General features: G+C 39.4%; 2 protein-coding genes across 6 annotated transcripts; one reads left to right on the top strand and one right to left on the bottom strand.

Annotated features, from left to right (window-relative positions):
- Window positions 1-6,627: 6,627 nt before the first annotated feature.
- On the bottom strand, window positions 6,628-11,401 carry wdr54 (WD repeat domain 54). 2 transcript variants are annotated; one of them, XM_042486577.2, is made up of 10 exons: window positions 11,349-11,401; window positions 10,727-11,001; window positions 10,027-10,089; window positions 9,767-9,833; window positions 8,510-8,566; window positions 8,298-8,425; window positions 7,954-8,054; window positions 7,498-7,660; window positions 7,194-7,268; window positions 6,628-7,086 (listed from the first exon to the last, which is right to left on the bottom strand). In XM_042486577.2, exons 2-10 carry the CDS (start codon window positions 10,949-10,951, stop codon window positions 6,955-6,957), a joined length of 1,011 nt encoding a protein of 336 aa, XP_042342511.2. In that variant the 5' UTR covers window positions 10,952-11,001; window positions 11,349-11,401; the 3' UTR covers window positions 6,628-6,954. The 2 variants fall into 2 exon arrangements, with proteins under 2 accessions (XP_042342511.2, XP_087933013.1); XM_088076887.1 differs by lacking the exon at window positions 11,349-11,401 and having other exon boundaries at window positions 10,727-11,210.
- Window positions 10,717-14,384, top strand: c20h2orf81 (chromosome 20 C2orf81 homolog). 4 transcript variants are annotated; one of them, XM_042486569.2, is made up of 4 exons: window positions 10,717-10,856; window positions 12,098-12,346; window positions 12,526-12,732; window positions 12,827-14,384. In XM_042486569.2, the coding sequence occupies exons 2-4, from the start codon at window positions 12,122-12,124 to the stop codon at window positions 13,661-13,663; spliced, it is 1,269 nt and encodes a 422-aa protein (XP_042342503.1). In that variant the 5' UTR covers window positions 10,717-10,856; window positions 12,098-12,121; the 3' UTR covers window positions 13,664-14,384. The 4 variants fall into 4 exon arrangements, with proteins under 4 accessions (XP_042342503.1, XP_087933011.1, XP_087933010.1 ...); XM_088076885.1 differs by having other exon boundaries at window positions 12,830-14,384; XM_088076884.1 differs by having other exon boundaries at window positions 10,720-10,852.
- Window positions 14,385-14,948: the final 564 nt, after the last annotated feature.

The raw sequence follows: 14,948 nt of genomic DNA on the forward strand, positions 1-14,948 counted from the left end.
GTAGAGAGAGTTGAGCAAGAAAACAAATTATCTAGCAATAATTAAGTTGGAGCCAGTCAGTTAAAGTTTAAATCTCTCGAACACTACTTCTGTGAGTCGTCGTCCATGTAAAGTTATGAGTATGGGTTTGTTTTTGTGGGCACACAGTTAATATGTGTGCATGTGGTAATTTTGAGTGACAGAACAGCTGGGGAATGGGTTGCGTAAAAGGGGGTCAATAGGGCACAACTCCAGCTCATCTTTTCTGATATGAAAACTTGTGTTTAAAATTTAAAGAAAAATGTTTGAGTCAAAAGAAATTACTACCAATTTATGGTTAAAAATTCTAAATTTTAAACAATATGATCACTACAGATTGTAGACACAGTGTCCAACAGTAATAGACCACACCATGCTTATACAGGGATACAGCCAAGACTGTCAATGTGTGGCAGCACCTTAAATGAGCTGCTGAGTTACCAAACCCCTGGCATGAAAAAGGCTACTCAAACATAGACGGATGAAAAGCATGCACTTAAAATAGAGCTTCCACAATGATAATTAGAATAAAAATTATACTGTCTCTGAAGAAGTACTTTGACATTTTAAGTTGATACTTTTTGTTTAATTCAAATCCCTCGTCTTTGTACTTTAACTTTCATAGACTGGGCTTTGCTTAACTTGTTCAAACAAATGCTGCTTTGATTAATGAACTCCAATTCAACCACTAACACACACATGCACACACATGCACGTGACACATGCACACTAGAGCTGAACTTAAGACCCTCTGTTGAAACACAGCAGGTGCTGTATGAAGCTGCCCTCTTTGTGGTGCTGCTAAAGGGTAACGTAAGAATCAGTTTCATTTTGCGCTTTCTACATTAAAAAAAAAAGACAAAGAGTGCAGTTATTAAGTGACCCTACACATTTTTCTCTCACCACACTTTTTACTACTGATAGATGCACTTTTTTGTTTCTTTGCTGCTGAACATGGTGCATCTTGACACTTACACTTATAATGACTATTTCTCTATATCTGTTTTTCACTGGTGCACCAGATAATTCCCTGTATGATGTTACTGCAGTGTTTGTGTCCCTGGGCTTTATCTATGGATGCCAATTAGGAATGGTTGTGCGCACTGAGGTGAATGCCAAGTTGGTCCACTCATAAAGCCTGCATTTCTCTCTCTCTCTCTCTCTCTCTCTCTCTCTCTCTCTTCCTCTGTCTGACACACACACACACACACACTCTCACAATGTGCCCATGCAGAGAAACAAAGAACACACATAACCCTATGTTTGATGGAAATGTTTATGTACTTCAAATTCAGGTTGTGCCCTGAAGACGCCCATTCATCTCTTTCATATTAACCCTATTAGCAGTCTCACTGATAGAGCACGATGATATGGGTTGCCAGGATATTGCAGTTATTATTGCTGTGACTCTATTTTGAGACTCAATAACTCTCTCACCCAAACACTAGAGGCAATGAGAGGGGTATTTATGTGTGAGAAAAAGAGTGGTTGGAATTAAAAACAACCAAATCTTGTTCAGTTTCACTAAGCAGATGTCTAAAAATTGACCATGAGAGTGAACTGTTATGTTATTTTTTCTGAGAGGAATAAACAACACAAAGCCTGCCAGGTAGTTTTTTTTCTCACAATTAAATATATTATTATTAAGATAAAATCTCCTACTGAAAGAAGGGTGTGAAAACAAGTCATCCTTTTTTTACAGGAATTAGCACTGATCATTTTATTAGAATAAATATTCGCCCAAGCTAAACCTAGATACTCATGCACAAACACACATACATAATTGTACACAGACACAATGATTCAAAACTGAGACAAGGCTGACTTTATTTGGAAGCCTGTTTAGAAAATGAATCCATCATCGTTTGAATGATGCCATCTGCACATATTGTCGCATACACACATAAGGATGTGCACAAACACACACTCCAACGTCAGCACATCAACGTCAGACAATCCAAACACTGCCCAGTGCTAGGCAACCATGCCATCCCAGTGCAGATGGCAGGGTCTGATCATGTTTATTTTACTCTAATCTAATGCACTTAAGTCCCTTTGCCTGCCTTCGAAATGACGTTACTGGGGATATTCAAGCTGTGCATGTGTGTGCGAGCAGAGAGGTCAGGACAAGAGGTCAGTGTCCATTTAACCCTGCATTAACTTCCTGATTTTAACAATTTCAATCGCATAACACGACTCATCAAAAACAAAGTTCTATTATACCCAAACTTGTTGGAAACCTAAAATTCATAAATACATGAAATGTCGGATCTTTTAACAAGACTTTTAACAGCCTTTTCATTCAGAATAATTCCAATCTGGTCTGAAGACATATTAAATGTGCCCTTATATTTTGTTTATCAGTGGAGTTGGGACTTGTCTTCTGAGCTTAGTCTTAGTCTCATGAGCTGTAGTTTCCAAGGAAGATCTGGGATACAATGAGTCAGTTTGTACATTGAGCCATTTCCCCCAAATCAGAAGCCCACAAAGACAGGAAGTGGATTGTCCTGCCATGACGTGTGGGTGTGGTTTTCCATGGTGGTTACATGATGCCCGAGACTGTGGTTGTGGCAGTGGGTTGGTTGCCATGACTTTACTGTAATATAGTTTGGTAAAACAAAGCTGAACCATTACAGTACCATCAACCCGTTTCTGTCATCAGTGGATATTCACAGACTAGATGACCTTTCCAAATCATCAAGCCACTTCAGTCTATCCACATTCCAATTAGCTTAATCACCAAGATGAGATCACAGATATTTACACACCCTTTCTCTTCTTGTTAACCTGTTCCACCTGTCATATTGGGCTGCATATCGTTTGACTATGTCAGTCACATAGACTAATTAAAGTTTGTAATATAATTACAAAAACAAACTGACAAAAGCTATTTTCTTATTATTTGCAAATGTTATTTGATCTAGTTCTGGTTTGCACCTCTATGTCTGCACATCTGTCTGTCAGCATTGACAGATTTTCAGGTCTGTCAGTGTGTAGGACCCCCCGCCCCCTTCCCCTTTCACTGTGTTTAAAGAGGAAGATCTATTTATACAGGAGCTGGTTTCCTGGTTGCTTCGTCAGAGAGCTGGTCTGTCTGTGGCAGCAGGCTGGAGGGGCTTTAGGCTCTTCATCCCCCCTGGTGAGGCTCTATCCCAGTAGGCTTAGCAACCCAGGCCTAGGCAGCTGCCACAAGGCTGGATGGGCATGGGATAAATTGCTTTTTCTCCACCAGAATAATGAAGAAACACACAAACAAACAGCCTAAAAGGATATTTATGCTTTGGTGTGCACTCATACAGATACCTCCCACACCCAGTAACACTTAAGGTCATATGATGGATGAACTAGGATTGGTATGGTATTTGACAGCCCGGGCTTGGTCGATACCCATGTATGGCTTGGTTTTGCACTTCCCAAACTTGTCTTGTTGGTCAATCAACTTTAGATGATAAAAATGGGAGACTTCATGTCTTGATAGCTGAACAGCTGAAAAAAAGACCAGTGCCTTAAAGGCACTGGTCTTTTTTTCAGGGAAAATTGCCTGAATTAAGAAATCCAATGAGTTTTTTACATGGCTGAGTTCAGTCAGTGTTTGTGAACACATGCTACTCTCTCTCTCAAAGCCAACAACCAGAGAAGTCTCATACTTGCGATTTCACCAAATAAACAGTCTAGTGCGGCTTCATAGACAATTACAGGGAGAATGATTTTGTGGACCTACAATATGTTTGTTTTCTGTTCTATACTCAAATCGGCTTTATTCTATTGTAGAGTTCTCACTTTATGAAACAGAAAATGTACCCATATAGACCAAATCACAGTGTTTGTTTACAGTAACTTCCCTTGCATCACGTACAGAAAATCAAATGATTGGAGCAAACACTGCCTCAAGTGGTTCATTTTTAGCCACCTAAAAAGAAAAACACCAAAAGAAACATTCATTCAGTTTAATTGTTCGCTTTATTCACCATATTTTCACCACTTTACCTTGCTGTTAGATAATTTTACTTCAAAGAACATGGGAGTTAATGCTGCCTTGACTGGATGGTGTGTAAGTCAGTGCAGATAAATATTTCAAATATAGTCTACACTCATACTGATATATTTTTTTAAGTGGCTAAAACATGTTTTGCGGCAGCCCCCATCAGCAGCAGTACTTTACATAGTTTCTGTGACAGATTTAGTTTATCAAAACTGGCAAAGCAACACAGTCTAAGAATAAGCAGAACAGGAATGTCAGATGTGACTGTCACAAACTGGCTCAGTGAATGTGACAAAGAGGGACTCCACACAAGAGATGTTGTAAAAACCAATCATAATTAAGAGAGATACTTAAATGACCAATGAAGTGTCACTTGGCAAAGTCAGTAATGAAAGCCATGTGTGTCAGGTGTGCTGCCTGATGAGGCTGGCCAGGACGTCCTCCAAGACAGTGGGAGAGTTGTCACACAGACCAACATATTTAATTAGATTAATATCTTTACACATTACAGTTACGGCTGAAAATTTCAACAGAAACAAGCAAGTTTGCCGATTTCACCTGTCTGCACAACTGAATCAGTTGCCAGTTCACTACCCCAGAGGTGATTGTTGTTGTTACCCTGACATCACAGCAATCAGGTCTATATTCAAATCATTCCCCTGCATGGTTTCAGTCAATGCATTTACATGATGTTAGAAAAAGTCAAATTATTATGTTAGTCCAACTAAAATCGGACTAAATCGAATTTCTCAAAGTAACTAACACACCGAGGTAATTTGATTGGAAGTCGAGCTATGCATGTAAATGTCCTGAGTATAACATCTTTCCCAATTCATTATCTATGGAGCAGCTCCAGAGTTTATACGCTTGGACATCACAAATTTGAGTTTTACTTTTATTTTAGGATGGTTTGGGGCTATAGGAATATATGAGTAGGGAGAATGTTGCTCTATTATCCTTAGTACATAACACACATGTGTACAGTCCAAATAGATTCCCATCCAAATCTGAGAACAGTTCATACTGAGGTCCGATCTCCCAAACATTGTGTTTTCAGCTGTGTGTAACACCTAAGAGCCAACTATTGACAACTATTGTAGCAGTACACAGCGTGAGTGGCCCTGAGGCTGTGTACGGGACGAGAGTGTCCCACAGAACTATTGACTTTGTTAACAAGGAATAAATGACTTGTTTTTCTCCATGTTTTTCTGTGAAAAGTGATGTCATATTCCCCTTCTCTGCTCTTAAACAAGCTCTTTTACACCACTTTGCACTTCCTCTGCTCTTTCAGTCCTTTGCTTATTTCATGTGTCACTTTTGACCAACCTTGCCCTCCCTCCACACTGTTCCAGTTAAGTTATGTAATCTCAGTGTCCATATCATTTTGGACCTCATATTGACAGCTTAGTCCTCCACTGAGCCAACTGTAGTTAGCCACCCCACCCGAGGCAGCTGGGAAGCATGACACAACATGACATACTGAAAATTATTGATTCCATGAAGAAATGTGTTCGTGTCACTGTGGTGCATGTTTGTGCGTAACAATTGAGGTAGCCATCAACATTAACATGACTTTTAAATTGGTACCTACTAAATTTGTGTTACATAATCTGCCTTGTGTGTGGGTTCAAAACAGTCTTGTCAGTTGATGTTATGTGACCAGTGTTGACTGCAAACCAGAAAAGACTAGAACTCATGGGATTTAACACACGCTTAGCCCTAAACTGACAAACAGCATACAATTCCTCGCTGACCTGATTCTTCTGATGTTTGCACGATAAAGTGGGCGAGATTACAATGATACCTGGTTGCCTGATCTGACCTTAAAAAAACATCACGTGACCTGTCATGGAGAAAAATTTACAGCTGAGTTGGCAAGATTTGTTTTCAGACAGAGCTTCATCAGCTCCTCTTGACAGATCGTTGATTCAAAATCTCTTTCGTCTTTTGTAATGTTTTGTTTTGCGCTAATTTTGGAAAGTAATTTTGAAAAAATGGTCAATGATATAAGGCGTCATTTGTTTTAATAAAGGCCTTTTTTGTTGTTTTGTGTAATTTTCTAGTTTAGTTCACTGTAACTACAACAAACTGCTCTATTTACCACATTGAAATGCCTTTAAACTGAAAAGAAGCATAACCAATAAGCATGGATAACAAGTACATCATAGACATCAAAGAAACAGTTGGGGAAAAAAACACATTTACCTCAGATGTATATGTCTTAAACTATAAAAGCAATTGTAATAAAAACAAAATACATAAAAATAAATATCTAACTATAAACTAAAGTCTGTAATGTTAGACTTGTGGACATGAGCAAGATGATGCAAAGGAGGACTTCAAGAAATAAGATAATACAATGAAAAGAACATGTTTATGAACTCCCTTTCAGATCATAATAACTGGTTGGCATGAGTGTCTTGTGGTCTGCAAACCATATCCAATCACAATGTGGAGTTTCTGAAATAGTCAGTCTTCAGTTAGTAACCTTTTGTGCAGCTTCACCCTGTCCTCCACTGAAATCTCTTTGCACTACACTGTTAGTGTCCTGCTCAAGAACATTTGACCCACGGCTCCATCTATTGGTCCATTTGTAAAGTGCAAAATTAAAATCCACACACAAGAGCTTTCTCTACAAAAATGTTTACTGGTACAGTTGCTTCAAACAATAATTATCTTTGTAACAATAATAGACTATTTTATTACTTTTTAAAGCTACATTCACATACATGTAAAGGGTTGTACTTGAAATATTTACAGAAACTTTAACACATTATTTTTGCATTATCTTGTAATATGCTAATCTCCTTTTACCCTTGTAGACATAGAGACAGAAATGCCATGACACAAGATTATATTAAATAATCTCTTTTCTGTGTTCCCTCTTGTTATCCTTCCACAATCAAATTTGCCAAGTTCATATTCATATCCTTAGCTTCAATTAGAGCGAAGTCCTACGTTTGGGTGTAACGGATAATCTCACTCAGATCATAGCCTGTCACTGCAAAGGCATAACCATCACCGTCACAGAACTTGGCGCCACAGATCTGTGTATCTGTCACACACTCATTGTGCAAATGGGCAACCTAAAAGCAAATGAGGAAAACATGCCATCAGGGTCGTATATAATCTTACCTAATATGAATTAAACCCAAGGGTACATTGTGCTGTGTTCTGATTTAAGACCAGTTACCTCAACAGTGTTGGTCTCTGGGGTCAGCGTCAGGTGCCACACCCTGACTAGAGAGTCCTCAGCAGCAGACAAAAGCTAAAGCAGAAGTAAAATCAAGATGCATGACATAAGTAAAATGTAATAAAAATAACCAAAAACTTCTCAAACATGCTTTGAGCTAAATAAACTTAACAATTTAAGTAGTTATTGTGCTAAAGTAGAAAATGTATGAATCGATTCCTATTGTTTTCTGTTTGCCATTTTAAATAATAAATGCAAATAAAATAATTTTTTTTCTTTGACTCATTACGTTTACTCAGCTTACCAGCCCAGAAAAAGGAGCAATGTCTAGTGAGTATATCCAGCGAGCATGGGCGTTAACCTCAGCATGCAGGATTCCCGTCACTGCCTCATAAAGACGAATCTGGCCTGTGCCGTAACCTGCCACCACTGTACCTTTCCACAGCTTGACAGATGAGCAGCTCATACTAAGGGCAGAGAGGAAGATGGAGGATGATTGCCATCGGGAAATTAAGGGAAAAAAGATAATGGGAATCAGATTAGAGCGATGAGGGAAAAGGAAGAAAAAAAACAAGGACAGTGGAAAAGAACATAATGTAGATGTCGATAAGTGCAACAATGCTTGGAAAAGAGAGAGAGATAGAGAGGAAAGTAAGAGCAGAAGAGGAGTGATGATGATGGAGTTTTAGTGCAGGTCACTTTATTTGAGACCACATTGCATACCAAACATGACAAAACTAAAATGCAATCAACGTCTTACTCAAAGCCAGGGATGTTGTTGAGTAGCTGAAATTCCTCCCCTGACTTCCACACACACAGATTTCCCCCATCATCTGCACTGACCAGATCAGCTATGCACTCCTGAAGGGAGAGAGACCACAACAGAGTGGAAGGGATTATGGAACTGGTTTTAGTTCCTCGAAGTATTGCATAAAGTCGTAATTTATTTATGTATGTCTGTCATTATTGGAAAAGTTAAAGTAAAACAAAGGTTCACATAGGCAGAATGCAGACAATAAACAAGCACAAACACACACACACACACACACACACACACACACACACACACACACACACACACACACACACACACAAACGTTATACCTGGCTGCCAGAGCACTCTGAAGCAATGTCAGTGATGGACTCCTTGTGTTCCTCCAGGACCTCAGACAGGGTAATATTACTGCCTTTACTGGGAACATCAAACACTAGAATTGCACCAGATGAAACGCCTAAAGAAAGGGAAAGAGATGGTGGCCTATTAAGTTTTGTCCTGTCTTTTGAATACCAGTATAGATATTGCACTTAGCACTTACCCACACATATATAACTCTCCATCACTGCCGATATCCCACGAGCAAACACGGCCTGAGCTGAGACACAGATACATTTTGTGGGTATTTGGTATAAAAATACATTTGGTGACATGTATGACTGCACAAACATAATAAGAACATGTGGTGTTTCACCACCCCTTGGATCAACAGACACCAGGAGATGGAGCCAGAGCAAGGAACAACAGCCCTGTAGAAACAGATGCCAGCGGGGGATTGTGGTGGCTGATCAGTATGTCCCCTGCCACATGCAGCAATCATGGGGAGAACCAGCTGAAGCTTATCTTCAATCAACTCAGCAAGTCTCAGGCAGAGAGGGGAAGGACAGAGGAATGACCTGTAAATAGGCCCTCTCTCACATGCCAACAGCTGATACCTATTGTAGCTGAAGTTTTATTGTTGCCTTCACCTCACAGTGTGACTTGTTTTTGTTATAAACCTGAAAGTGGTGTTGATTGATCAATCATCTCAGTATAAAAGCTGAAGTCCCTAAGTGCAAACCAAACAAAGCAGAAACAACTTGTTCATGTGTACAGTGTCTTCACTGCCATTTGTGATTGTGTGGATACAACAGTGTAGGTGTGGATGACAAATAAATGATTGATTGATTGATTCATTCATTCATTGAAAATTGTTCATTTCATTATAATAATCAAGTCCTCCTACTGATGTTCTTAATTATGTTTGCATTATGAGGATGGATTAAACTACACTGAAACATTTCCAGGAACAGCAAAGTATACTTGTGTCATATTCTATTGTATCATATTTTACCAAATTATATGTTATTGTATTGCATCATATAATCTCTATCTTTATGGTTTTCATGCAAATAACTTAACAGGTCAATCTTTTAGTGCCTATGATAATAATGATACTACTACTACTACTACTACTAATAATAATAATAATAATTATAAACATTTATGGCGCATGCTTTGTTGCAGCAGCACAGTCTGTCACTGGATTACACACACTGCCTCCAAAATCATCCACTCCCCTACACCTAACCTCTCAGACTTGAACCACAGAACAATCATACTCCTCGGACAAACAATAGCCCATGATTCTCATCGCCCCTTCAATTCACACTTCATACCGCAGCTTCACAAAGTGCATTAAAATAAAACAAAGAAACATGCAGTTACAATAATTAAAGCGTTGTTAAGAGCGAGAAAAAATAGTGTGCACAGAGGCAAATATAGGTATAGAAAATCTATAGTTTATATGTAAGTTTACCTGTGGCTGTTTCCGGAGTATCCAGTGCATGCCAGTACACCATGATGGAGCCATCAGATTCATACATCTAAAACAATGGATTTATATGAAAGTAAAAGGCTGCAAAAACACACATTAATACATTTGTTTGGGGTCATATATAAAAAACATGACACAAATATAAAACGCCACCGACTATAAGTTCACAAGTAGCAGTGCCTCACCCAAATGTAGTGACTCCCAATGACAGCAGAGAAGAGCAGAAACACACAAAAACTCACCTGGATGCCTTTCTGTGAGGTCACCACCAGCAGATCACGAGAAGGCAGAGAACAAAATGCAGCCTGTTACAAGAAAACACAGGATTTTGTTTATTTTTATGTCACAGCCAAAAGCATATGCAGTATGATATAGTATGCATATAGTGGTCTTTTTTTCTTTGTTTAGAGATGCACTCAAGTGCACCGGACTGGAAATTAAACAGTGACTATGTGCTTGCATTCAACATATCCCCTTTTCATTTTACTGTGTTGATATTATCTTGTTTTATGGACTTCTCTATGAGCTGAGTCCTTAATAAAGTTTTGAATTGAATTAAATTGAATTAAATTGAATTAAAAGTGTTTGAGGGCGTTTGCATCCATATTGGGGAACAGAGCAGGATTTGCAGCATTTTTTATTCATATAGTCCCCCAAATTTTTGATATTACAGCAGGGCACTGATACTAAATGCACAAAGACAATTGATACGTTTGTATTTTCTGTCCCCTAAAACTGGGACGCTATGTAGAACCATCGATTCCTACAGTGTTTATCTGATCTGAATACATACATTCTCAAATCAAAGTCAATGTTGGGAGTTGAGACGTGTATAAGTTCCTCAAAAACCACACTGACTCACTGTCCCACCTGCTGCTCACTGTGTACAACAGCAAAGGGAGATGTCAAGAACAAGGCGCTCAAGTCGCTCTGTGGCCTGACCTGCATGATTAACGATGTGCTTGTGACGACATTGGGCTCCTTGGACTGCAGCTGACGGTGGGAATAGTTGAGACCGTCCCAGGACGCGCTGACCATGTTGACCACGTTAGCATGGACCACTGTGAAGTAGGTGAGGCGCCGGGGGGCGATGCGTAGCACGCCGAGGTTGTTGTACAGCGCCGAGGCGCTGTTTTTGATCTGGATGCTCTTCTCTTTGTGATACATCGAGCTGTCTTCTGTTTGCAGCGCAGTTTGTTTAAACGACGGTGGGCTATCTGGTAACAATATAAAAGAAGAAGATATCACTAACAGCAATTACAGTCTGGATAAATAGGACTGGCAACTTCATTAAGAAATCGCATGGGCGTCCATCATTTGACAGCAATTGGCAACGCTAGGTGCTTAGCATTAGCAGCAAGCTAACCCAGGTATGTTAGCGAGAAGCCAATTGCAGCGTAAATAAAAGAGCCCGACGTTACTTTTCTGTGACAAATCGCATGAAATATTGCTTCAGATTACACAACGATAGGTCCTGCAGCCAGTGACGCTGTCACAATCGATCATTACTTATAAAGTCAATGTTAAATAAGCATTTTCTAGCTCTTGTTAGCAACAGGATTACCTCCGCGTCGTCCGCAGCCATAGAGACAACGCCGCCTCTACGTAATACGTCATCATTGCGCCCTCGGTTGCTGAGCAACCATAGACTACACAAAAAAGGGCACAAAGAGGAGTGTGTGGTAAGGTTGTAAACAGTTAAAAATCTTATATAATTGATTATTGTTAAGAAGCAGCCTGTACACGGTAGTGTTGCTGTCGAATGTTAACCGTTTACCTACAATGAACTTATCTAAAGTGAAATGATATATACATGTATACACAGTTACACCAAGTAATGTGTATCTATCAAACGTTAACTAACTGACAAAATTAACTTTAGCTCGCTTGTTAATAGACTATAAGACTCGTTTTAATTAAAATAAAATAAACAATATCCTATGAATATGGTCGACATGTCTAACATGACATTTTATTAAAATGCTGTTTAATGATGATATGAACTGGAAGGTTGGGATTTTACATCTCACAAAAATAAGTAACCTAACGTTACGTCAAGTGGAAAATGTTATGCATACACTGCACTAAAATTACTAAGTCAAACCTTTGAAACCTGAGAAAAATAGCTGTAGCCCCTTTTCTTTCTGTATCATAATTTTAAATACGCAATTAAAAGACTACATAAAATATAAATGCATTATTATTATAATGTCTATTTTAAATATAGTTTTCTGGACATTTTTCTCTCATTTTATATATCATATATCATAATATATAATCTTACAATCAAAATGTTTTGTTTTTTCTATCAAGCTTCACATCTGCCTCTAAACCAAGATGCCCCGCTCTGCAACCAAGCAAAGACGTGCGTCGTCTGTCCAAGTGACTACACCTCCAACACAGGACCTGGAAGTGGAAGATATTGTACCTGGTCGCTTAACTCAAGCCCAGTGGAGGGACATGTTGATCCAAGAGGATGCAGATGAGGCAGTGGGGGAGATCATGGAGGACCTGCTGAGCATGGTCATGGAGGGCTGTTTTAAAGTGTACATTGAAAGACAGGTAAAACTAAAAAGGCACATAAGCTTTCTGTTTTGATTTCACTGAAATTTGAACATAATGTTACTGATTGACACTCATGGAGAGACCAGTGCATCTATTTTTCTTCCTGTAACCAATTTTAACCACACATTGTGTTTGTACATATAACATCCATCATGTTGATTGTGTTTGTCCTTAAGATAGCACCTTTCTCTGCATCCTGGGCCAAGAGCTACCTCACACAGACTATAGAACAGCAAATCTTGTGCCCAGATGAAGGAGAAGCAACAGATGAAATATCTAAAACAGAAGACTCTGAGCCTCTGCCAGCAATTTCTGACCCCTGGGTTCAAGGATGTGTACCTGTTGTAAATGCTCCCCCTCGACCTCACTCCATCTCAAGACAGGTACGCACTACAGTACTCTCTTCAAATTTCAACCCAGAGATTATCTGTATCCATTTCTACAGCTCAGCTAAATCTAAATTCTATTTCTACCCAGCAGGGGGCTGATGTTCCAGTGAAAACAGAGCCACAAGTCAACCAGCAATGTCATGTTATAGCCCAAAGAAACAGCTCTCCAAAGCAATCTGAAAAGGGAACAAGTCCCAGGAGGCCTGTCAGTTACCAGTGCTTTCAAGTTCCTAGTCCTCCCCGACTACCAAAAACTGATCTAAAGAAAAAGCGCCGCGTTAATGTACATTTCAAGCCTGTTCCAAGCAAATTACTGCCTCCCCAGCCCTGTTCAGAAGAAAAAAATAATGAGGTGGAAGGTAAAGATCGGACACATTCTGTTTATAACCATAAAGCAGGATCATCATATCAGCGTGAGAACTACCAAGGCTTACCAAAGCTTGATCACTCCTGCCTGCCTCGACACTGCATCTTTCCTCAGTACGACATTGTGGATAACAACTACGCAAAACCCAACTCCAAGAAACCAAGTGGACTTTCCAAACTAGATAAATTTAACAAGCAGCAAGCTGAGTGGACAGTAACCTCACTGAAGCAACTAACCAGCTCCAAAGATCAGCCGGTAAAGTTTCAGGGGAGAAATGAGGCAGATGTCTGGCTGAAGAAATTGTCTTCTCCTAGACATAGCAAGGAAAGGATTGTGTCCTCTGGGCCTCTGAGGCTGGACACGATGGAGTTGGCCAAGGGTGTGTCTCTCCTGGATCCCCAGGCAGTTGAAATGAGCCCTCTGAAATGTAACCCTCTAACAAAATCTATCAATCTGAAGCAGATACAAAGTGATGCAGCTGTGCCGCTGTTCTCCGTGGATCAAGTTACTGCAGGTCCACCACCTCAGGTCACCCCATTCTTTCAATCCAAGAGCTAGAAGAGTTTGTACAATTTAAGGATCGCACATGTCTGTGGTTGTATTTAGAGCAGAATGAGCTATATGTTAACACATGGCCATTTTACAAGATGGGGCCTCATAATCTATTAAAACACTTTCAGATCCCCGTGCTTTCTGTTTATATTGTGCTTTTTGTGGTATAGACAAAAAATTGACAAAATTGTAATGTATCCAATTATCAGACACACCAAAATAGCATGAGACAAAAATACAAGAAAAGGCAAATGATATATCCCAATAATAGTGGTTACTGAAATTGAATTGGTGTATGGAATTATGCTGTGTGCTGCCGAATATGCCAGTTGCAGCTGGAGCAGCTCCCTGTGATTGAGGTGATGATCAAAATGATCAGTAACAGAATATTCAAATTTGAAAGGTTATTACAGTGTGCGCAGAGCTAACTGGGGAAAGTAAAGTAGCATTTACTAACATAAAAGTGAAAATGCACCTATATCGCTAACGTTGGAGGGGAAGGTAATGTTACTATAGAGTTGACAGGAAGTAAACAGCTGTGAATTTTAATAAAAGGTCACACTATACTGTGTCACAGCCCAGGCTCAGTGAGCTGGACGAAGAAGGAGATCACACAAGATTACAACAATTTAGACAATATTTTTGTTTGAAACTTAGCAACAAAGGGATGGTAAATGAATCTGCAGTCTGTATATCAGTGGTGTTTGTAATGTGCAATGTATGTATGGTTTTATAAATGCAAAACAAATAAGGCAACCAAACCAAAATGGTATATGGTGATGCAGAGAGAGAGACAGAATGAGGGGCCAGTCTTAATAACTTAAGCCCAGCTTGCCCAGGTGGAACTGATCAAGCTGATGACCATCTCTTCCTGCAAGACACCTGCAAAGAGGGAAGTACAAAACAGCAAGGAGCACTGACAGGGTCAGGGGTTGTCAGAATTGTGCAAGTAGATAAAAGTAAAGTGGCATAGTTATGACCTGACTTTTGTTGAGCTGGTATCCAGTGTTGTGGTCAAAGTCAATCAATATGGGATATAGATGCTCGCGTTTTTCACTCAAGTTTTGTGGTTTAACTGCATTTTTTTAGGCAACAGACCATTTTACCCTTCAAAATAAAAGTGTCACATTGTCACATGACAGAGATCTAAATCTGACATTTATTCACGTATAGTTTATGTGGGACGCAGTGTAAAAACAATTGTAATGCAGCAAAATAACATTTCAAGCAGTGATTACAGTTTGTAAAGGCCTATTTAATGTGTAATTTATGTAAATAGCAGAAAAACCAC

Source organism: Plectropomus leopardus, chromosome 4, assembly GCF_026936395.1.
Source record: "Plectropomus leopardus strain MGB_pleo_1.0 chromosome 4, ASM2693639v1, whole genome shotgun sequence".
Classification (NCBI taxonomy): domain Eukaryota; kingdom Metazoa; phylum Chordata; class Actinopteri; order Perciformes; family Serranidae; genus Plectropomus; species Plectropomus leopardus.

Excerpts from the sequence above, each read along its gene's own strand:
- wdr54 (XM_042486577.2), bottom strand. The coding sequence starts at position 10,951 with ATGTATCACAAAGAGAAGAGCATCCAGATCAAAAACAGCGCCTCGGCG. Across the intron at positions 8,567-9,766 it reads TACTCCGGAAACAGCCACAG|CTCAGGCCGTGTTTGCTCGT; the intron begins GTAAACTTACAT and ends TCTGTGTCTCAG. Across the intron at positions 8,055-8,297 it reads CAGAGTGCTCTGGCAGCCAG|GAGTGCATAGCTGATCTGGT; the intron begins GTATAACGTTTG and ends CTCTCCCTTCAG.
- c20h2orf81 (XM_042486569.2), top strand. The coding sequence starts at position 12,122 with ATGCCCCGCTCTGCAACCAAGCAAAGACGTGCGTCGTCTGTCCAAGTG. Across the intron at positions 12,347-12,525 it reads AAGTGTACATTGAAAGACAG|ATAGCACCTTTCTCTGCATC; the intron begins GTAAAACTAAAA and ends TTTGTCCTTAAG. Across the intron at positions 12,733-12,826 it reads CTCACTCCATCTCAAGACAG|CAGGGGGCTGATGTTCCAGT; the intron begins GTACGCACTACA and ends ATTTCTACCCAG.